This window comes from Tursiops truncatus, chromosome 13 (genome assembly GCF_011762595.2).
Source record: "Tursiops truncatus isolate mTurTru1 chromosome 13, mTurTru1.mat.Y, whole genome shotgun sequence".
NCBI lineage: Eukaryota > Metazoa > Chordata > Mammalia > Artiodactyla > Delphinidae > Tursiops > Tursiops truncatus.
Genome location: NC_047046.1, coordinates 12270693 through 12294630, shown reverse-complemented (window position 1 = coordinate 12294630; position 23938 = coordinate 12270693). Strand labels below are relative to the sequence as shown.

Here is a 23938-nt window from a genome sequence, read left to right as displayed (position 1 = left end):
TATTAAGGGTACCTGGGATTCGTTTTCAGCAGGTTTGATAAGACACTCAAGACACAGAAATGACTGTCATGAAGTAAGAAGTGTACTGTACTCATAGATCCCTAGAAACAGGAGGCAGGGCCCAGCATGCAGGGTCACATGGGGAAGCACCAGGGTCAGTCAGGAGGCAGAGGCGGTAAGGGAAAAATACAGGCAAGAACTTTTATTGTGGTTTCTCCTGGAAGGAACGGGTGAGGCAGGGTAAACAGGCTCAAGAGGAGCTAGTTTGAATAATCTCAGCAAGATCCGGGGCATGGGGGCTGTGCCCAAGTTGTGTGTCCTGCGGTGATTAGGGCAGGTAGACAGTGGCTCAGAGGGTGAGAGCCCCATCAAGAAGAGGGTTGGAGATGTGAGCTTTGGATTGGTTGGTCTGCATTTGAAAGGCGTGCTTCCTGGCTAGTTGTTCACTATCTCTAGGAACTGGCTAAGTCCAGGAGGAGCAGTCCCTCCCTGGGTAGCAAGGTTCCAAGATGTTCAAGGCATCAGAATATACAAAATAAGACACAGTTAATACACAGACTCAGCCTGGGGCTCAAGCTGCCCCCTTGGCTGCCCACAGTCACTGCAGGGACCAAGACCCTACTAAAAGGGACTCTCCACCTGTGGGAAGGACGCAACAGGTTGGGTTCAGCTACATATGGAAAGAGCAGTGTTGCTCTTGTGTCACTTAGACACTATCTTGGCATGGGCTCATTAATCCTCATAATCCTGCAGGCAGAAGGGTAAAACGAGATAGAGAGAGGCCCTTAAACTGTGAAGCTAATGAAAAGGAAAATGAGTTTGTGCTGGGATGCCCAAGAATTGTTTTATTTTCTTATAAATTCTGCCCCATTTCAATTCAGAGCTTTTTGTCAAGAGCAAAGGACAGAGAAGGTGGTGTCCTTGATTAAAACAACACAAATACTGTTTTCAAAAATGTAGCTGGCTGGTGCCCATGTTGTTTTAATTTGCTGAGACCAGATTGTCCAGCCCTCGTGGATTTGATCCCAGACAGGCTCGTTTGACTTATTCAGAGAAAAACTCTGTTTTCAGCCACAAACTGTACGCCTCACCCTGGCCAAATATGTTGCAATCCTTCCTAACAGTTCTTGTCCAGGAATCCCAAGCCCACCTTCTGGATCCCATTTCCAGATGTTACTCGTATGTCCTCCACATGCCACTGACCCCAGGAGGAGACCACAGAGCTGGTCTAGGTTTACCCTCAGAGTAAAAACAGGAAAAGGTACAAGCATATGGTAGGTACTCCATAATTGTTTGCTGAGTGAATGAGTGAGCAATTGGATGGATGGATGGATGGATGGATGAACAGATGGATGGATGAGTGGTAGATGGATGGATGAGTGGTAGATGGATGGATTCATGGATGGATGGATACATGGATGGGTAGATAGATGGATGGATGAATGAGTGGATGGATGTGTGGAAGCATGCATGCATTTTCTTTAGCCATTCATTCATTGATGGCTTTGGGCTTTAGGCTTAGTTCAAGTTTTACCAGGCTGGTAAAAAGAATTTTCTCTCTCTTTTCCAGTGAAATGTTTCTCCCCATATTGACTAGAAGAGCTCTCTCTCTTTTTTAAAGGGGCTACCTTCTTCCTCAAGAAAATAAAAATAGAGCTACCATATGACCCAGCAATCTCACTGCTGGTTATAAATCCAAAGGAAATGAACTCAGAATCTTGAAGAGATATCTGAACTTCCATGATCACTGAAGCATTATTCACAACAGCCATGATATGGGAACAACCTAAGTGTCCACTGACAGATGAATGTCTAACGAAAACGTGGCATATTTACACAAAGGAATATTATTAGGCCATAAAAAAGGAGATCCTGCCATTTGCAACAACAAGAAGACATTATGCTAAGTGAAGTAAGACAGACACAGAAGCACAAATATTGCATGGTATCACTTATGTGTGGAATCTAAAAACGTCGCTCTTGCAGAAGCAGAGAGTAGAATGGTGGCTGCCGGGGCTGGCTGGGGAGTACAAGAAACGGGGAGGAGTTGGTCAAAGGGTACTAACTTACAGTTTGAAGATGAGTAAGTTCTGGGGAGCTATTTAATAATACTGCTGGTTAATAGTACTGAATTGCATACTTGAAATTTGCTAAGAATGTAGATCTTAAGTGTTCTCACCACACACACAAAATCGTGACTATGGAAAATAGAAGAATCCACCTCTGTCTCTTTCATTTTATTCTTTTCCCTCACTTTATGCCTTCAAACAAGCCTGGCAGCACGGAGAACATAGGGAGCTCGTGAGGACAGTCTCTCCTTTAAAAATGACCATGATCTCACTCCTCCTCCCACCCCCGTGGAAACTGGAGCACGGCTCAAGGAGACCTGCTGTCACAGGATCCTGCTTATGGGCACAAAAGCCGGGAAATTTCAGAGCCAGTCTGGGCCAGGGGAGGCCAGAGCTCGTGAGCTGGGCTTAAATGATTCTTCCAGACTGCAGAGAAGAGAGTGGCCTGCCCGCCGGCCAGCCTGCCCAGCGGCAAACAGGAAATCCCAGAATTTACAGATGACCCCGTCACAAGGCAAATGTTTTGGAACAAATTGTTCTTCTTTCTAAATCCTTGTTTTCCACAAGTTTTTCTTTCTGGATTCCCCCCTCCTTTCCACCTTCCCGCCGTCCTTGTTAAACCGGGGCCACAGCGCCACCTGCTGCCTGACATGGGCAGCAGGACTCCACTGGGCCCGGCCCTGGGTCCTGTCCCCAGCTCCCCTGCCCTACAATGAATGGGTGGGAGAGTGGCTTTCTGGCTCCTGTCCCGAGAGTTTGTGCTTAAGATCACGTACCAAGCGCAAGAGAAGTGTTCTGTGGTTCCTATGTGACCTGACGACTTGCAGCAAACTCTCCCCACCGCACGTCCTTTGGGAGAGCCAAGACTGGCAGAAAAAGCAAGTCATGTGGCATCACTGTCCAAGGCCAGGTCTCCACTCCCAGCACACCAGCTGTGCCAGCTTTGGCCAATCACGTCAACCCAAGGAGCCCTGATTTCTTCTGGACTCAACTGCAGCTACTTCGCCAGGTGGTGTAGAAAACATAGGTGCATATGCCTGGCCCACAGAAGATGCTTCAATAACATTGGTCTCCTTTCTCTCCTATTTGGAGTGCTGCTCACTGGGAGGGAACAGCCTGGAGAGTCTTAGAGGAAAAGGCTGGACCTCAGAAAACTGGCATGTCTCTCTCCTTACAAGAGTGAGAGCTCCACACAAGCACACCACACCAGGGAACACGATGAGCCTCAGCAGAGCCCCCACTTGTGAGCTGAGTGACCCTGGATGGGTTGCTTTTCTCTCTTCAGTCTGTTTCCTCCCCTGTATCTGGGACAGTAGTTGTACCCATACCACGAAGCTTGCTCCGAGCATTGAAATGAAGGCACATCCAAAATTTAGCAGAGGGACTTGCAGGTAGTAAAATCCCCCACGACCCTAGCTACAATCATTATTATGAGACGAACACGGTGCCTGACACATACTAAGCATTCAGTTAATGAATGAATGAAAACATCAGAGGATAGAAGGCAGAAGACTTTGGTTAGTTATAGACCAGGCACCCACGTGCCATGAGACACTAAACGTCACTGTGCCTGATCCTCCTGATCCAGAAACGTTTCTTTATTGAGTATAGGACCCTCTGCCCGGGACCTCAGTTTTTCCACCTGTCAGATGGGCATGACATCCATCCTCTCTTTTTCTCAGAGATACAAAGGGGATCTGTCCAGGGCTGTGTGTGAAACTGCTTTGAAAAGTTTAAAGAGTGTAGGAAGGAAGGAAGGCTTTATTTTCATTTAGAGTGGTTCCATGTGCCTGGTGGCTTCACCCTCATCCTCCAAGGATTCCTGGGGTTCTCTGGGGTATGTGGGATTTCTCTTGACACAGAGTGGTAGCCATATCCCTGAGCCCTGACTCACTGCGGGGGCGGGGGGTTCAGATGAGTTTTATACTATTTACAAAGGCTGGGCTAAGTAACTCTTTTGCTACTGACACAAGTTGAATACACTCCAAGAAGTGAGTTCCCTCTCCAGGAAAGCTCCTCCTCTAACCCAGAGAGAGAGTAATACACAGCGCGTCTCCAATATGGCAACTAGTTGGAGTGATTCATGGCAGGTGGATCAGGTGACATCAGGAAGCAAGGCTGGGGACACCTTGGGCACCATGATGGAGAGTCCCAAGCTAGTTTGGAGGGCCCTAGGGAGCCACAGAGGATTCATAGGCAAGGGAGGAACATGTCCAGAAAGAGAATTCAGGCAGCTGCATGAGGGATAAATTACAGCAAGGACTACACAGTTCCTTCCATGCCATGTGGCCTAGAGGTAGGATAATCAACCATCCTGGATCACCCAGGACAGAGGGAGTTCCTGGGACATGGGATCTTCCGTTTTAAAACTAGGAAAGTCCCTGGGACTTCCCCGTGGTCCAGTGATTAAGACTCTGCACTTCCAATGCAGGGGGCATGGGTTTGATCCCTGGTCCGGGAACTAAGATCCCACACGCCATGTAGCACAGCCAAAAAAATAATAAATAAATAAAATTGGTAAGTAAACATTAAAAAAAAAAACTAGGGAAGTCCCGGGACAAGTTGGTCACCCTAATTCAGTGCAAAAAGCACCTCCTGGAGTTGTGCAATACTGATTCCAACTCCTGCCCTGTAAGGCGTGCTTTCCCCCACCTCCTCACCTGCTCTCACAGATAACCTGTCTCCTGTCCCTCAGTTCTATTCTGCTGAGCAACGACTAGTTTATTGAATTAATACATAGGGATGGATTGCATGCTTATCCCTTCTAGGTAATCTCTGTGCATTTAAACAAAGGCCTCCTGGAAACAGTGTTTGATCCAGTGGAGTGACTCTAACCATAAACATTTTTAACCCAGGCGAGGTGGGGAAGACTTAGGGGCAGTAAGAGGGGGGTTGCCTGCATCACATCCCCCACATCCTGTCAGCGGCTATCTAGTTTACCTTGCACAGAGCCAGCTCTGTCGTCCTGGCTTTCCATTCACCCTCCTCCCCTGCCAAGCAAGCCTGCAGGAGCCTGGCCTGCTTAAATATTCTGTAAATAATGCTGACTACAGAACTTTATAGATAGACTCACAGAATCATAGCAATAGGATCACAGAATGTCAGAGTAGAAACAGATGCTAGACATCATAGAGTCCAGGGTCAGAAAATACACTGCACTCATGCTGCCACTTCCCCCTGCCAAGCTCATGGCAGACATCGCTAATCAATCATGACACTGTCTAGCTGAGCTTGTTTGTAGCCTTAGAATCCTTCAAGGCGTTCCAGGAAGCAACTACCAATTAACTCAGATCTACTAATAATAGCTAAGGTTTATTGAATACACTTACTGTATTCCTTTTCCCACACCCTTTCTCACAAGTACCACCTGAATCACTAATTGTTTGCCGGGCCCTTTATATCAGGGTTTCTCAATCACAGCACCACTGATATTTGGGCTGGATAATTCTTGGTTGTGCGGGGCTGCCCCGTGCATCCCTGGCCTCTATGCACTAGATACCAGTAGCACTGCCCCCCGCCCCAGTCATGACAACCAAAACTGTCTCCAGGCATTGCCAAACGTCCCGGGGTGGGGGGGATGGGGGACAAAGTCGCTTCTGGTTGATAACTATTTGTTTATAGATTTTCTCTGATCTTCATAACTCCTCTGGATTTTTATTTTACAGATGAAGAAACCAAGGCCAAGAAAGGACCCAAGACTAGTTGGTGACAAAAGCAGGATGCAGGGCCCAAATTCTCCTCCAAGGGCTCTTCCTCCTCCAGCCATTCGGGAAATTCCGTTCAGCTCATTGTCTTTGCCTGCAAATTCCCGGGGGAAGGAATGGAACCTGCAAGGCTGAGAAAAACCAGATGCCTAATCGATGCTCCTGCATTTGACAAGGGGCTGGAGGTGGACGAGGCCTGATGCCGCATGGCAAACATCTCAGGCTCTTCTCCCCTGAAAATGGCTCTGGGTGCAGAGGCAGCCCAGAGGAGAGGCTATCTGGGAGCCTGTGATGCTTGAAGTGGCACGGAGGCTGTTAGAAAAGAGGCAGCACTATTACTAATAATACCCTCCTTCCCGTGAACGTTGACAGGGCTCTCCCCACTTCATGGGAAGCACAAGAAATGTGGCTTTGCCCCCAGAGGTTTGGGATTGAAATCCTGACAGTTTGGACATACAGCCCGTGGGCAATGTTTCCCTTCTCGGGGCCTGTGTCTGTGCCAAGAATTTCTAACAAAGCGGGGGAAATTAATTAATTTTAAAAACCCTTAAAAAAAAGGCTCATGCAACTGACTGGTAAGAAACTGTCCATTTTTCTCCTTGGTAGCGATCAAAATGTCGCGAGTTTCTACACACGTATTTTACAGACGTTCCATAAATCCTCTCGTTGTGCTTCTTCCCTATAAGTGAGGTCCCCTGGGAGGTCATTGAGTTTCTTCACTACATGTATTCAAGAGAAAATTGGATGTAACACTTAGAGAAGGCAGCGGTCGGGGGAGCAGGGCTGGGGGTGGGGTGGGGTGGTGGAGGGTGTCTGAGGAGAGAGTACAGACTGAAAGTTCAGGGCCAAGGACAGCGACACCCCTTGTCTTGGAAATTCCTGACATTTCCAAACCGTCTTTGGCTTCTAGTGCACAAATAATCTCTTTGTGCTATCTTTTTATCCCTTTTACGTATTTATTTCCAACTACAAAAGTAATACTTTTTTTGCACAAAATCTGAAAAGGGAGAGGAAAGTAGAAAGAAACAAAACAGGTCTCCCCCCCCACCCCACCCCCCCCAAAAAACCCCACCTCGGATCCCAAGGTTTCTTGCTTTGTTCTGTTTTGTTTTGAAGATTTTCCTGGGCAGTTTGATAGCATCATTTCAGCCACGGGGGTCCCACTTTCAGTGTGTGTGACAGTCACCCAGGGAGCTTGTTAAAACTGCAGAATCCCCAAGCCTGTACTCCCAAGGGTGGGGGGTTGTAGGTCAGGGGTGGGTCCCACAGATCTGTGTTTTAATAAAACCCTTGCTTGACTCTGATGTGGGCGGACATTGGACCACACTTTGAGAAATAATGAGTTTCAGGTTTTTCAGACCCTCGGCAAATCAGAGATGCGAAAATCCAGATTTAAAACAAAAATCGGGGTGGGGGGGGGCCGAGGATTTGTTTTCTGGAAGGGCTTGGCTTAAATAGGCATTTCCCTTAGTGCCGTTAACATATGATTCCGTTCACACTCGGTGATTCAGCGACGCAGCCAGGACTTCATCTGCGGCACTCTGGGCCAATACGGCAAAACGCCACCTTTTTACAGAGCAGCGGTGACACCCATCTGCTCAAATAAATTAACGTTTCCATCTCAAATAACTCATTTGGCTGGATCATCAAGGTTACACGCCAACTCAGAGACAGGGGAGGAGGTGATGCAGGGGATGGGTGGGGGGCAGGAGAGGCATTTTGCAATGTATAAATTGCAACACCGCTGCATTTTTATAGCCAAAGGGTGCGGGGGGGTGAACACAGTTATAGTGTAAATCACAGGCACCCGGTTACTGTCTCCTTCCATAATTCCCACTGATGCCTTGGGGTAGGTCATAGCCAGGGCTGCATCAGCTGATGGGTGCAGAGAGCTGGGGCTGACGTTCCTGTGCAAGACACTGTGTGGAGTATGCATGAGCATGTGTGTGCACACGTGCATGTGTGTGCATGTGTGTGTGTTTTGGGGGGACAGTATCGCGAAGTGGGGATTGTTCTAGACAATAAGATCAAGAAGTTCAGTGAAGGGCACAGAGTACGTAGTGGAAAGGTATTTCTTTTCTTTTTTTTTAACTTGGTACTTTGAAATAAATTTAGAGTTGAAGAAAAGTTTCAAAAATAGTACAGAGATTTCCCGTGTATGCTTCACCCAGCTTTCTCTACTGATAACATCTTACACAACTATTGCACAAGGAGCCAAACCAGGAAACTGAAATCGGCGCATCACTGGTATTAGCCTACAGGTCCTATTCCCATTTCACTAGTTTTTCCACTCATGTCTTTTTTCTGGTGAGCAGGTACTTTCAAGTCAGAGAGATTTGGGTATGAATCCCAGCTCTGTCACCATGAAATTGCCCAAGCCCTACCATCTCTCGGAGCCCTGGTTTCTGCCCCATAAAATGGGAGATGACCATCTCCACCTAATAGCATCCTGGTTACGACTGCATGCAAAACTGTGTGTCCAAAGCTCAGCACGGAAGTAGGCACCCATGTTTGTTTTCCTTTCCCAACCTCTTTCAATGGAGCACACGCCATCCTCAAGGACAAACCTGGACATTTGCATAAATTCCTGTTGGACCAGCTTGACTTAATCTCAGCTGCTGGATCAAGTGGCTCTGTTTTGGAAAAGAAAAAAAGAAAAGACAGGAGGCGAGGAAATTAATTAGGAAGCCATTGCAATAACTCGTGTAAGCTAAGTCTGCACAGTGGCAGCAGAGAGGGAGGGAGAGGAAAAGTTTAATAAACATTTCAAATGCAGAATAAAGAGGAGCTGATGACGGTTTGGATGTGGAGAGGGGAAGTGGGAGGAGCCTACGATGAACAGATTACACTTCTGAATGACTGCTAATCTCTTTCACTGAGATGAGCAAGAGGGAACCAGCTCAAGGGAGGAGAGAGGCCAGAAGCAATAGTAACCCTGACCAGCACTTGCTGAGTGCCTGCTGTATGCCTGCCAGGCACTGCACTTAGCACTTTCCGAGACCGATGTCACTGAATTCTCTTAATAACCCAAGAAAATTGTGACACAGAGAAATTAAGTCACCTGCCCACATACTTTTTTGGGGAAGTATTAAAACAAAGTACCTGTAGGCAGCACCGGCTACGTAATTTGCAGGGCTCATTGCAAAATATAAATGAGAACACCTTGTTCAAAACGTATTAAGAACTTCAGGACGGTGAGAGGCAAACATTAAACCAAGCACGGAGTCCTTCTGAGAGTGGGGCCCGGTGTGACCAAACAGGTCTCAGGCCCTGCTGCAGGAAATCTATATGAAGGCAGGCACGAAGAAAGACTTTGAGACAAGAAGAAAGCTAAGAGAAAAAAAAAAGGAAGAAGAAAGCTAAGGAAGAACACGGACGGCCACACTCACTGCAAGCCGCAAGAGAAACTCACAAGGAGTAGCCGGCAAGTAGAAGCAGGAAGAGGAAGACGCAGTCAGAGCCACCGGGGTTGAAGGAGCCCCTCTGTTTGCCAACTGGGACACTGCTGTTGGCTTCGGAAGCCCAGCTTCTCGGGAGGCGGGGAGGCAGAAGCCGACTGCATTACACAGTGGGCTGAATGGAAGTGCGGGAGCCGCAGGGCAGCCCTGGCATTCTTATCTCAAGAAGTTCTCCCCTTGCCAAGATCAGAGGGCAAGTTTGTGGCACCACAAAAGTGATTTAAAAAAAAAATCAAACTGCTGAAAGACTGCTTCTCATTTGGGTCCCCTGGGCGCTAGGAAATGCCTTTTTCCTCCTTCTGCTCTTTCTCCTCCCACTTAGCCTCACAAATGTTTGGCTGACTCCATCCTTAAATTGTGGCCGGGGACTGGAGCAGAAACGCCTTTGAGGATTCTTGCACAGCAACCACTAAAATCTCTTTCTGGGGACTCAAGTGTTGCCAAGGCTTCAGTGTGGCCAGGGGGGCTTAGATCCGGGAATGGGCTACTTTCCTTTGTTTGGACAATTGCAACCAGGAGGGACAAATCATCATGGGCTGTTTATTTATAGATATTGGCTGGGCTGTTGGTCTCATTCCGAATAAAGATACTAAAAGGAAAAGAGGCAGCTCGTAGCTCCTAGACTCAGCCTCACAAAAAGAAACCTGCCTTCCATTTCAAAGCCTCCTGTTTTCAGCGTTATCCTCCTGAATGTCTTCACTCCCCTTTTCCTTCCTAAGCCGTAGAGTCCCCAAACTATTGGAAGCTCCCCCAAATGACTGGCCTTCCACCCAAGGATGTAGATCAACACTGACATTGGCACTGAACCCCTAGACTTCCCATGACTGGTTAATTCCTGAGCCTAATAATAATCGGTGTTTTCAGGAATTTGTATGTTTCTAAAGTCACAGGAGTTGTCCGTACCACAGCGGAAGTTTAACTTTTTAAAAAACAGACTTCATTTCTGGAGCAGTTTTAGGTTCACAGCACAACTGAGTGGACAGTATAGAGAGTTCCCATGTGCCCCGCCCCACCAACACACACAGCCTCCCCACTATCCACGCCTCCCGTCACAGTGGGGCATTTCTTACAGTCGATGAACCTACACTGACTCAGCATCATTGCCCAAGTCCATAGTTGACACGAGGGTCCTCCCTTGGTGTCGTACACTCTATGGGTTTGGACAAATGAATAATGACATGTATCCACCGTTACAGGATCACACAGACTATTTTCATTGCCCTGAAAAGTGCTTTGCGCTCCACCTGTTCATCCCTCTCAATCCAACTGCTGGCAACCACTCACTTTTTACTTTCTCCATAGCTCTGCCTTTTCCAGAATGTCATATAGTTGGAATCGTATAGTATGTAGCCTTTTCAGAGAAAAGTTTAATTTTAACTTTTAAAATGCATGCTTAATGTGGAAAAACCCAACTGCACAGAAGTAGATGCCATTTCTGGTGTGAACTGGTCTGTGCTATGCTATGTTGCAGCCCCCAAATCTCAGTCACTCCTAACGAGGCCATTTCTCAATTTTACAAAGTTTGATGCAGGACAATGCGGATTCCCCCAGCCTCAGCCCATGGAATCAGAGTCACTGCAACAAAGGGGAGAGTAAAGTAAAAAAGCTCCCACCTGCTTCTAAATACCTCCACCCAGAAGGGACACACAGACACACTCACTCCAACGGCCAGATGAGTCACTCAGCCCCTATCAGACCACATGGAGATGAGGAAACGGATGTGAACACAGGGCTATGCAGTGAGCATGACTATCTCTGCCACAGACTGAAAGTTATCTCCAAGCCCCGATCCCACTCTGCAGAGGTAACTAGTTCCTGGTAACAGCTGGGTCGGTATCCTTCCAGATCGTCCTCTAATATATGTGTATTTATGTACGTTGCTCATAACCTAGTCTACTACACAGTCACGTGTGATACGTAAAACTTCTTCTTTTACATAAATGGGACGGTACTTTGCCTGCATTCTTGCAATATACTTTTTTTTCACTTGACAGTGTATCTTGCGCATCCACTGCAGTAGAGATGAGTGTAAATGTGATTTAACAATAAAACAGTGACAGTAAACTGTTCTCTCTGGTGCTCTCTGCTCTGGTTGTGAGTTCCCGGGCCACAGGGATAGCATCTCATCACTGGTGCCATTAACTGGGGATTTCCTGTTTACTAGGTGTGGTGCTAAGTGACTTACCCACTCCCAAAAATGCCAGGAGGTCGATGACATTATCAACTCCCTCCAGTGTTCAGACGATGTACCTGTAGTTCAGAGAGGTAAAGAAATGTCCTATCCAAGGTCACACAGCTGGTGAGTGGCAGGAGGCAACCTACTGGACCCCAGAACTTGGGTTTTTCTCCTCCTTCTTGCCTGTGGTACATCTTCGAAGCCTCAGTGCCTACCCTGGTCTTAGTACTTGATAGGTGCTAAGTAGTATTTATTGAACAAATGGCTAAGAGGTGCGCAAAGACTGAATGGAATCCCCAAAACTATTTGGAAATGGCTGTAGGCACCTATAGACTTACTGCCACTATCAGTCTCCAGACTCTTAAATATAATGTGTACTTGTATTCGTATTCTGATGATACTACAAATTCCACGTGTTTCCTGCGAAGTACCTCCAACTCCCACCAGCACAGGGTGAGAGCATCTCACCATCCTGCTGGGAACCCCCAGGCTCCCTTGTACTTACACTGAAACCCCCAGTCCCACCAGGCAGTGTGCCCCCACTCTGCTCACAGATTTCCTTCACTCCTCTGTGTCTCTGCTCAAATGTCTCTCTCCAGAGGCCTTCCCTGACCCCTACCTTGAAGAACACACTCTGTCTTCTCCAAGCGAGGGGTCCTCAGCCTCAGCACTAGAGACATTTGGGGCCAGACGATTCTCTGTGGTGAGGGCTGTCCTGTGCATTGTAGCATGTTGAGCAGCAACCCCGGGCCCTCCCCACCAGATGACAGTGGCACCCCTACACACACACACCCAGTTGTGACAACCAAAAATGTCTCCAGACATTGCCGACTGTCCCCTGGGGGCAAAGCCTCCCCCACTGAGAACTCCTGTTCTAAGTGATTAGCATGTACACAGCAAGCTCTCAAAAAAGGTCAAAAAGATGAACCTCTTCTAAGAGGCTAGCATAGCCCCTCTAAAGAGGCATTTCTCTGTGTCCTTCTGGAAACGACCCAGACCACTAAACATGGCAGCCCTAGAAGGAACCTAGGACTGGTCTTCTGTTAAACAGAATTAGACCTAAGCAAAGATCTTCTGTGAAAAGACTTTCTGGCATGTACAGGGGGGAAATGCTCAGGTTTTCTCTTTGCTTCCTAACTAGCCACAGAAGGGGAAATGAATAAGGGAAGCATGCTCATTCTTCATTATAGCCTCCAAGAATTCCTGCCTGGACTTCTCACTCAGAAACCAGGTAGGGGCTGCTGACAGGAGCAGCTGGGCTAAAAGGCAGGGAGCCAAGGGCTGGCTTAAAACTCTTTCCAGGTCTACTCCAGAATAAAGTTGTCTCTCTCTATATAACTAACCCAATTCCATGGTTAAGAACACAAGTTCGGAGTGAGCCTGAGAAATTCATGCTGTAAATGAATAGCTGAGGCAAAAGCAATAAAATGCATTCCTTTGGGACACCCTCCCCCTGGGGTTTCTGGCTTCGAAGGGACAATCCAAACCCGTGCTTCAGACCTTGCCATTTTCCTGCGGGTCTGACCTCCAAGGCAGGGCATGCCATAAACCAACCAGGAACCTCCTACGTGTGCCCCCAGGAAGCTTGGCTGGAGGCTGGCTGCTCTAAGAAGTACCTGCAGCCCCAAGCAGGGAAATGTGATAACTGTTTTGCTTCTTGGAATGATTTTCAGGTTCATTCATTCAAACATTCTGCAAATGCTGATGGGGCCCTAACCATGTTCCTCATAGTCTATGAACAAGTGGTTAAGAGTGCTGCTGGCTCTGAAAACAGACAGCTCACTTAAATGCCAGCTCTGCCACTTACTAACTGTGTGACCACAGGAAAATTACTTAATTTCTCTGAGCCTAATTTTACTCATACATAAAAGAGGGAAAAAAAACATCTACCCTTGGGGCAGTGATGATTAAATGAGATAATGCATATAAAGTGCTTAGCAGAGTAGCAACAAATGGGAAGCAGATATTGGTATTATTATTACTAATATTATTACTCTATATTCAGAAAAATGTAAATAGCTTTGTAATCCCTGGACACAGAGTGCAAAGGGACAGTGATGGACAACAAGGCTGGCTGGTAGGTAGAAAAGCATTGTTTCTGACTGGCAGAGGATATAGAAGCATACAATCTTAGAACAGAAAGGCGTATTCTTGATTATTCAGTTCAACACACTTTACAAGTAAGGAAGTAAAGTTGAAGTACTCGGATTTGGGGTGAAGTGACTTGTCCAAGGTCACAGAGAAAGTTAAGGGCAGGCCTGGGCCGGACGGAGCTCAGGCTTCCTGACGCCCAGAGGCTTTTCCATTGCTTTATCTATCACTGATGCGAGGGCGAAAGGGAAGTACCTCCTCCCTCAATGTAAACCAAGTCCATGGTCAGACAGATGTTCCAAAGACGTTGCTGGTGGAAAATTCAAGTTGACATATAGTATTTTTAAGGAATGTTTCCATAGAGATGCACAAATAATTAGAACAATAATCCCTTACACAGATAGAAAAGAACCATTCATTCGAACAGGACGGGTAGAGGGGGTGGGGGTGATGTGCTTGTTCTCCCGGAACGGTAGACAGAAAGGCCAGGCTGAACTCCAGAGGTCCGGGTTTAAAAGCCAACATTCCAGATGGGGGTAGGGGGTGGGGGGGTGGACTGAAATCTTTTGACAGTCCTGCTCATGGATAACACCCAGACGGCACATCTTCATTGAACAAGCATGTTTTTCTGTAAGCAGGGCCCTGGCTGAGGTGCTGACCACAGAATGTCAGCTCCTCTCTTGAAAAGCATTTCTGCCTTATGAGTTTCCTCTTGCTACTATAACATATGGCCACAAACCTAGTGGCTTATAGCAACACAAGTTTATGTTCTGGATGCCTGAAGCCTGAAATCAAGGTGTCAGCAGGGCTGGTTCCTTCTGGAGGCTTCAGGGGAGATGGGTTTCCTTGCCTTTTTCCACTTCTGGAGGCTGCCCATGTTCCTTGGCTTGTGGCGCATTCCCTGCATCCTTCCAGTCTCGTTTCCATCATCACATCTCCTACTGCTGACGACAGCACAGGTGCAGGCGTGTACTAGTTGAGGGGTCTCTGGAAAGGTACTTAGCTCCTTTGAGCCCCAGTTTCCTCTTCAGAAAGACAGAGGTGATGGGAACACGTTGAATGAGGTATGTGTGAATGTTGAGCACCCGGCCTGGCACACAGTAAGGACTCAAGAAAGGCTGCAGTTTTTACGACAACAATGATTATTATTACAGCCACCGTCATCATCCCATACCTCATTTCCATGACAGAGCTCAGGGGACACAGATGGAGAGGTGTGCCATCTGCCAGGGGTCTCAGGAAAGACTTCAGAAGAGTTAAGCCCAGAGCTGGCTTGATCAGAAAACTGTGAAGGAATCTGGCCAACAGACAAAAGGGAGAAGGGGCGTTCTGGACAGAGGAACCTGCACAGTGAAAGGCACAGGTGTTGGAAAGTATATGGGGCGTTTATAGAATCTGGAGGGCTCGGGTGGACAGAGTAGAGGGTCAAGGGTCAGTGTCAGGAGGCAGGATGGATGGCAAAGAGCTCAAGAGTTCGGTCTTTAGAATCAGGGGGGCCTGGGCTCAAGCCCCAAGGCTCCACATAAGAGCTCTGTAACCTGGGCATCTTCTTTCTCTCTCCCCATCCTCCTTTGTAAAAAGTGGGTGGTGACAGCACCTACCTCCCACGGTTGTTGCAATCAATGATTTGGGAGCGCTAAGGGGTCCCCTGGAAAGGGCTTTGCAGACCTGGCTGAGGAGCCACTTTCTCTCCTCTCATTTACCCTTCACTCTATGCCCTCTGTCCCTTCTCCTCCGCCAACAGGAAGTCTGAGCACTGACCTTCCTAAACTCATGTTTCTGTCACCGGCCTCCTGAACTTAAAAATAATAGTTTTTTCACAGGTGGAAAAGATGTTACGAGACCTTTGCTCGCCTATAAAACGTGGGTAATGATAGCATCAGCCTCCTATGGCTGCTTTGAGGATTCGCAGAGACCGTGCGGAAGGTGTTTGAAATCGTATCGTGGGAGGTTAATGGCGTAGGCTCTGGAGTCGGATGGACTGAGCCCAGATTCTGGCTGTGTCAGTTACCAGCTCTGTGACTGTGGGCAAACCTCTTTCAGTCACAATCCCTAGTCTGCAAAATAAGGATGATAATGTCAATCACAGAGGACCTCTGGGAGGGGAGTACTAAGAGAGTGCCTAGGATATACTCATTAACTATTATTATGATGATGCTCTTTTCTTTTACATATGAGGAAAATTATTCTCAGAGAGGGGAAGTGCCTTGCCCAAGGTCACACAGCAACTTGGTGGCGATCCATCACACAGGAGGCAGCTTCCTGTAGGATCAAAGGTCCAGGAGAGCTCTTGGCACAAGTTCCAGTGCCTGGAACCTGAGACTATGCAGAGCGCTCCCTCTTCGTAGGCTGTTTTCCTGTGTGAAGGGCAAGGTGGTATCCCCCAACCCGCAGCCGACAAATACGCTTCGGTGGCCACTGCATCCCAGGGCTGTGCAGCTCCGCCTGCTGAGGAATCAGATGGCACCAGCAGACGGTCTCTCCATGCTACTGGAGCCTGAATCGCTCCCATCATTTATTTTGGACAGGACACAAGATGGGATATCAAAGGAATCAGCTGCTGGTCAGAGGAAACGGCTAAGGGGCCAGACCTCCTCCTGAGGCTTCCAGGAGCAGAGTAAACACCCTGTGCGAGTGGGAATCTGGCTCCCCCATTTTAATCTGACTTTATAAATTGAAACTTAATCCATTCAAAGATATAAGAGGCAAACTGTCCTGGTATAAAGTTTTTTACTAAAAAAAAAAGTTTTATATACTTTTTTAAAAACTGGAAGTATTTATAGAGTTCAAGTTAAGATTGAAGAGTTTCAAGCAACAGTTGGGGCCAATAAAAGGAAAGGGTTAGGACTCCTGGTTCCCCACATTCAAACAAGCCAAAGGATGACCTTTGGCTCGGGGTTGCATTTTTCCATCGTGCTCTGCTGAATAAGTGAGCTTCTCAGACTTCTTGGGAGCAGATGCTGGTGTGAGTAATGCCTTCCTTTGCTCAAGGCACAACATAAACACCCCCTATTGCCCAGTCAGTGTGCACACAAGATTTCAACTACCATCCAGGCCAACAGGCACCACTGCCATTGAGAGGCGATTGCTACAGTCCGGCTTCAACAGCAAGAATGCTTGAGGAAGAGGTTCTGGGGAGCGTGGCTCATGGGGGCCACAGACGCTAGTGTTTGCGGCTTCCATTCTGAGTGTGGGCAACCAGATCACGGATGGGGTGATGCTGACATTTTCCTTGGCAGATAGAGCATGGCGGAAAGGACCACGACCTCAAGGTCAGCAGATCTGGAATCAGATGCCTACTGCATGCCCAAGTCTACCCCCAGCTTTCCTATGTATAAACTGGAAATCTCCAGGAGACATAATCTAAGTTTTTTGTGTGTGTTGTTTTTAATAGACTTTAATTTTTGGAGCAGTTTTAGGTTCACAGCAATGTTAAACAGAAAGTACAGAGAGTTCCCATATACCTCCTACATACCCACACATGTGCAGCTTCCCTCATTCTCAACATCCCCCAGCAGAGTGGTACATCTGTTACAGTACAATCGATGAACCTACACTGACACATTACAATCACCCAAAGTCATAGTTTACATTCAGGTTCAGTCTTGGTGTTGTACATTCTATGGGTTCTGACTAATGTATAACGACATGCATCAGCCATACATGTATCAAACAGAACAGTGTCACTGCCCTAAAAATCCTCTGCACTCTGCCTATTCTTCCTGCTCCCACCCAACCACTGGCAACCACTATCTTTTCACCATCTCCTCAGCTCTGCCTTTTCCAGAATGTCATATAGTTGGAATCATATAGTATGTAGCCTTTTCAGATTGCCTTCTTTCACTTACTAATATGCATTTAATTTTCCTCCATGCCTTTTCATGGTTTGATAGCTCATTTCTTTTTAGTGCTATTAATAGACCACTGTCTGGATGGACCACAGCTTATTTATCCATTCACCTAGTGAAGGGCATCTTGATTGCTTCCAACTTTTGGCAATTATGAATAAAGCTGCTATAAACATCTGTGTGCAGGGTTTTGTGTGGACATAAGTTTTTAACTCCCAAAGTCTGAAAAAGCAAACCAGCTGTGTCTCGGATATACAGCATCCTTCTGATAGTTTGCAGTCTAGAAGTAAGCCCAAAGGAATTTACTCCGCTGTGTCAGTCACATCGGCCACTAGAATCTGAAAAACTATAGCTAAGAATACCAGGGAAATGGCTGAAGTGGAGATCGGAAGCTATGAATTATCTTTATACCCATGGGAATAACAACCTTTTGTTCAACCAGTTTTTCATAGCAGAATCAAAAGGTTATCAAGGAAATACTCCCTCCACTCCCACCCGGGCCCCGCCAATCAATTAAAGGCATACCTCATTTTATTATGCTTTGCAGATATTGCATTTTTTGCAAATGGAAGGTTTGTGGCAACCCTGCGTCAAGCAAGTCTATCGGCACCATTTTTTTCAACAGCATTTGCTCACCTCCTGTCTCTGTGTCACATTTTGGTAATTCTCGAAATATTTCAAACTTTTTCATTATTATTATATTTGTTACAGTGATCTGTGATCAGTGACCTTTGATGAAGGCTCAGATGATGGTTAGCATTTTTGAGTAACAAAGGATTTTTAACTTAAGGTATGTACATTGTTTTAAGACATAATGCTAGTATACACTTAACAGACCACAGTATAGTGTAAACATAACTTTTATATGCACTGGGAAACAAAAAAAATTCATGTGATTTGCTTTATTGCGGTGGTCTGGAACCAAACCCGCAATATCTCTGGGGTCTGCCTATACTATTGTTAGGATGAACAACAATAGAATTGCCCTCCACTTCAGCCTGTCTAGGATTCAAAAGTGCTTTGGGAATGCTAATTCATTCATCTTCACAGTAACCCTGGGAGTGTTCCACTAAATAAAATCTGTATTACTTTTACCACTACAAAATACATAGTGCCGTTCTCTTGATGGAAAACATACGCTAGCTATGATCTGAAAGGAATAACGGTGAGAAAATGCTCTGGGTGGTCTGAGCTCACATGGACAGTCTGAATAACTCCCAGACGTAAGCACTGCACCCTGACCTCTGCACTGGTGAGGAAGCGTTGCTTCTGAAGGGTCAGGGCCGGGAAACACCTTCTGATGACCTGAGTAGCACGGGGCCCTGGGAAGCTCTTAGGTTCACTGAGTTTGAGTCTCCTGAAATAATATTATTTATTATTCTTGGCTCTGCAGCTCACTTACTGGGTGACTTTAGGGAATCATGTAACCTCTCCAACTTTACTCACTTGTAAATGGGTTCATTGTTTTTGCCCACCTCGTGGAGGTGTTATGCCCATAAAACAATTGAGGGCATACCAGTAAGGCCCTGTAATCATTCGGTGGGCTGCCTCAGAAATCCTAACTGTGCACAGTGAAAGAGCTTACAGAGATGACTGAGGTCCTGGCCAGCGATCATCAACTGGGGACAGACTTTGCAATCAGCAAACTAGAGCCCAGGCTGTGGGGACCTGGGGCAGTGCAGGTCTGGGGTAAATGCATGGACTTCTGAGTCGGAAAGACCTGGGCTCAAATCCCAGCTCTGCCACTTGCTGGTTGTGTGACCTTGGGTAAGTCAACTAACCTCTCTGAGCCTCCATTTCCTGTTCCATGAACTGAGAAAACCCAGTCTCTTAGGGTTGCTATAGGAATTAAATGAAGCATCTGACATTTAGTAGGTGCTTAATAAAGGGCAGTGGTTGTAAGAGTCTGTCATCTTCCATGAGGTCTTATGAATGTAATGCAGTGTTTCCAAAATGTGCAGTATTTTCACCACTTATGGGAAACAAGGAGAGGGTTTTAGGTGGGAGACGGAAATTCTTAGATATGTGGAATTAGGAACAAATAGGGCACATCAGACTGTTACTGATTAGAATGGGGATACATTTTTAGAAAATGAGTCAATTTTAAAATGATAGTAAAGAAGTGATTATATAGTTGGACTTGGGGTAACAAAATTTGAAGGTGGTATACGAAAGCCTTAAACCACAAATGGCTGATGGCACAGCACAAAGGCGCTGCGCTAAGAGCAGGTTCTGAACTTAGATTTATACCCATCAGTCATATGGCTGAGGCCAGGCTCCTAAGTCTCTATGAGCCGCAGTTTCCTCACCTATAAAATGTGATGATAATATCTAGGAAGGTAAAAGTGAGGTAATAAAAATAAAAGCTCTTGGAAAACTGCAATAGCACCATCCAGCATAAGGGAAACCTCTTTTTTGTTTTTGTTTGTTATTTTGTTTGTTATCCCTAACATGTGCTTTGACAGAGAAATAATCTACACTTAGCTGCCAGCTGATAAGACTGCAACATAGATAAAGTTCAAAGTCAAGGATGGTTTCAATGCCCACCCTGCCATTTACCATCCCGCAGACTTGAGCAAGCTGTTTAAGGTTTCTGTGCTTCAACCTCCTCACCTGTAAAATGGGGTTAATAATAACAATACCATTTGCAATTCAACTCAAAGGCCAAAAAGGCCAACAACCCAAAGGAAGATGGGCAAAAGATGTGACAAGACAGAGGACCAAAGGTGAAATACAATGGCTCTTCAACATATAAACGTATTCTCTATCTCACTCATAAGATACATGCTAATTAAAACCACAATGGGTATGACTTTTTATCATCACATTTGCAGAAATCAGTTTGAGAAAGCTGTGCTGGTAAGGTATAAGAAATAGTTTTGCCTTTATAGTGATGGTAAGGAGGAGGTAAATTGTTACCACATTTATGGAGAGCAATTTACATTTTTTCAAGAGTATAAAAGTACAGACCCTTTGAGGCTGAATGCTAGGGTCCACATCATAATCCCCAGAATGTGTGTTACCTTATGTGGCAAAAAGGATTTAAGATTAAGTTAGGAATTCCGAGATGGGGAAATTATTCTAGGTTATCCAGGTGGGTCTGATGTAATCATAGGGGTCCTTATAAGAGGGAGGGAGGAGATCAGAGAGGAGGAGGCGATGTGCTGACAGAGCAGAGATTAGTGTCCTTTGGAAATGGAGGAAGGGGCCACAAGCCAAGGAAGACAGGTGGCCACCAGAAGCTGAAAAAGGCAAGGAAATGATTTTTCTGGAGCCTGCAGAAGGAATCTGACCTGCCAACACCTTGATTTTAGCCTGATGAAATTGATTTTGGACTTCTGACCCCCAGAACTGTGAGAGAATACATTCTGTGTTGTCCTGAGCCACTCGTTTGTGGCTAAGCAGCCAAAGGAAACTAATACACATTCTGCCACTCAGCAACCCCACTTCTAGGACTTCATCCTGTAGACACACCTGAGTAGGTACAAAATGATGATGCATGAGGTTATGCGTTGATCTCTGCAGGTCAGCCGTTCTGTCCACGAACAGGCTCAGGCTGTGATTTCATGCTGTCTGTAGGGCTCGTCACACTCAGGTACGCTTCATCTTTCCCATTACACTGAAACTGGCAAAGCGACACCCCTCTGCCAACCCCGCGTCCAGTGTTGAAATTGCAGGAAGATCACCATTGCTGCAAGTTTCCAGCTCACACCCCCGGGGTCAAGTGCTAAGGAAGCCCCTCATTATCTAGTCCTGAGAAGCCTGCGGGTGAGCCCAAACGGAGCTCTCCTCTCTCTACAAACACAATACACCACTCTTTGTCTTCACTGCAGAGCGAGTCTTTTTCCTGACATTCGAGAAATACTCCTGCGTGAGTATTTCTCAAAGAGGGAGAAAGAGGAAAGCAAAATAAATGTATTTCCATGACTTCGAGTACAAATCCCTGTGTGGGGCCTCGTGCCATCCTCAGAGCTGGGCTAGAGCTATTTTAAAACTAATGTTGTGCATGAGACGAACCTACTCGATTGAAAAATCTTCTGTTACAGGATAGAGATGGGCAAGAAATCAGCGATGGGGCTCTCCGAGTGCTTGATTGTGGCTGCATCAGCAAACCTGCTCCGAGTTAACCGTAAACCTTTCGTGGGGAACTTGGGAAGCAGGGCTGACAAGGCAAGTTGAAAACCTGAGCCCCTCTGACTAGCAGTCCTCCCAGGCTGCTAAAAATACCCAGCGATCTGCTCCAAGCAGGGGCGGGCCAGGGAAGCCTTTCTCCCCCACCTCCCTGTGTCGGGGAAGAAAAGGGGCCAGTTAAGGAGGTGGAGATGGTGGGGCAGAAGAATTCACCAAATACAAGGTAAAGCAACTCTTTTTTTTTTTTTTCCAAAATATAGTTATTTTTAAAAAAAGGTAAAGCAACTCTTGCCAGACCTGGTGCTGTGTGCCAGAGACGCAGAGGTGTCTCCCTAGACTAAAAGAGCTTAGATGGAGGGGAGGGCAAAGCACGGACTTCAGAGCCAGAGAGATCTGGGTTCGGATCACAGCTCTGCCATTTATACTTGTTTGTACGGCCCTGTGCCCAAAGCACGTGGCTTTATAAGCCTCAGTTTTCCCATCTGCAAAGTGCAGCTAATAATCCGAACTCGTGGACTGCAAGCTTTAGGGATAACGTATGGCAAGTGCCTGGCACAGAGTGGGTTCTTTACAAATGGTAGCTGCTATTATTGCTCTGACAGTCTAGTGAAGAAAGATCTTTAAAAGCAAGCGGAAATCAAACAAGGAGGAAAATTGCATACAATTCCGGGGTTGTATGGTTTGGGTAGCAAGTATCAGAAAAATTCTCAGGAAGGAAAGGTTCTTGCTAAGACCTCAACCAATCTCTAGTCACAGAAATCTCTCCCAAGCTTCTGAAGCCGATAAATGCTGCATTTCTTCCAGCCTGCCCTGATCTGCCAAGGCTTTGTCCTTTTTTTGGAGCGCCATTGCAATATTCACCCATTTAGTGTCTGTAGCACTGATTGGCATCACTCCTTCTCTGACACCCAGGGAACTGGAAAATGACAAGTGTGTGATAAAAGAGTAGAGCAGAGGGTCTGGGTGGATAGCAAAGAATACCCTGGGTAGAGGAGGCAGGGAGCACTAGCAGACGAGGCACGTGTATCACCCAGAGGCCAATCAGAAAGCCTGGGCCACTAGACACACCTGCCCCCACTTCAGACACCAGCCCCAAGTGGGGTCCCCAGGCCACCTGCACGTCTGGCCACAAAACCAAGGGGTTCCCATGACCCACTTTGGTTTGATTATTCCCTAGAACAACTCACAGAACTCAAGAAAGTGCTATACTTATGATTACAGTTTTGTTGTAAAGGACAGCTGATCAGGACCAGCTGAAGGAAGAGACACATAGGGTGAGGTTTGGGAGGGTCCCGAACATGGAGCCTCCCTGCCCTCTCCCCGGGAATCAGGGCATCATCTATGTGTTCCATCATCAACGTGAATCCTGGCAGAGCTATGTTTTCACCAACCAGGAAGCTCTACCAGGCTTTTCTGTGCAGAGATTTGGGATTTCATCACATAGGCATGATTGACCGAATCATCGGGAACATACAGGGATGGGGATTCTGGGAAACGTGGGTGAGCCCAGTCAAGGTGACGTGGTAAAGCCACCATGTACATGCGATTGGTGAGAAGCCAACCTCAAAGCAAGCCCAACCCTCATGGTGGGGGGCAGGGGAGGAGACACCCATCTCCACAGTGTGAATTAATGGGTAGTAACAAAGATGTTTCTAGAACAACCCTGGAGCCCCAGGACTCTGGGACAACACTGACTGTTCCTTTGGTCTTTTTAAGACTGCAGACACCCTGAGAGGAGAAGTCATCAAGACACAAGCCCAGACTCACTAGAGTCTAGGGGATTTCTGGTCCTTTCTCTGCATCTAACTTGTTTTCTCATCCTTGACTGACTCAAACCTCCAATGCAGCAAAGCAGACTTTGTTTACCCATGATGTGTAGGATTGAGTTACTCTTTGGACTGTGTTTCTATATGAGCCAAAGGCAGACCCAGGAGCCCTCAAGCTGATGGCTTTGCATGTCCCTCACCAAATCCATGCACCGTCGTCCCCATTAAGGGCTATGTACAAAGGACCTGACACGGACCACAGGCTGGGTGAGCCCGTGAGTCCCACTTCCTGCAGGAAGGACGGGGTCTCTCCTGCCACCTCCTTCAGCCTGCCTCAACCGTTTCACAGCCTGTTAGCACTTCTGTCACAGAGGAGCTGAAACCCATATCAGTCCATTTCACCACCTGGAAGCCCACGTAGAGGAGACAATGGAGGGGGGGGGGGGTTCAAGAGCTAACATGATGACCCAGGTTGGTTATCAGTTCCTTCCAGATACTCATTCACAAGGTATCTGGAGAAAATTGAGACATACAAAGAAAGTAGATGCAGAAGAATATTCTGGATAACAGATCCACTTCTGAGGAACAGGCCGATAGATCTGATATTGTCCTCAGTTTCCCAGGAATTGTTTAATTTCAAAACCCCGTCTTGTCGCTGGGTGAGGTATCTTTATTTTTCCTTAGAAAAATATGAT

At 46.7% G+C, this 23938-nt stretch overlaps 1 protein-coding gene across 17 annotated transcripts in view; it reads right to left on the bottom strand.

Moving 5' to 3' along the window:
- SPRING1 (SREBF pathway regulator in golgi 1) overlaps positions 1–23938 on the bottom strand; it is a 321466-nt gene that overhangs the window by 216228 nt on the left and 81300 nt on the right. For 3 of the 17 annotated variants that reach the window (XR_012325188.1, XM_073790124.1, XM_073790125.1), the window contains exon 5: positions 8341–8406. The exons of the other annotated variants lie outside the window; for them this stretch is intronic. Coding sequence is in view for 2 of the 3 variants with exons in the window: in XM_073790124.1 (XP_073646225.1) it covers positions 8341–8406 (66 nt within the window). In the remaining variant the exon portion in view is untranslated. The remainder of the gene's footprint in view (positions 1–8340; positions 8407–23938) is intronic. 17 annotated transcript variants of the gene reach the window in all.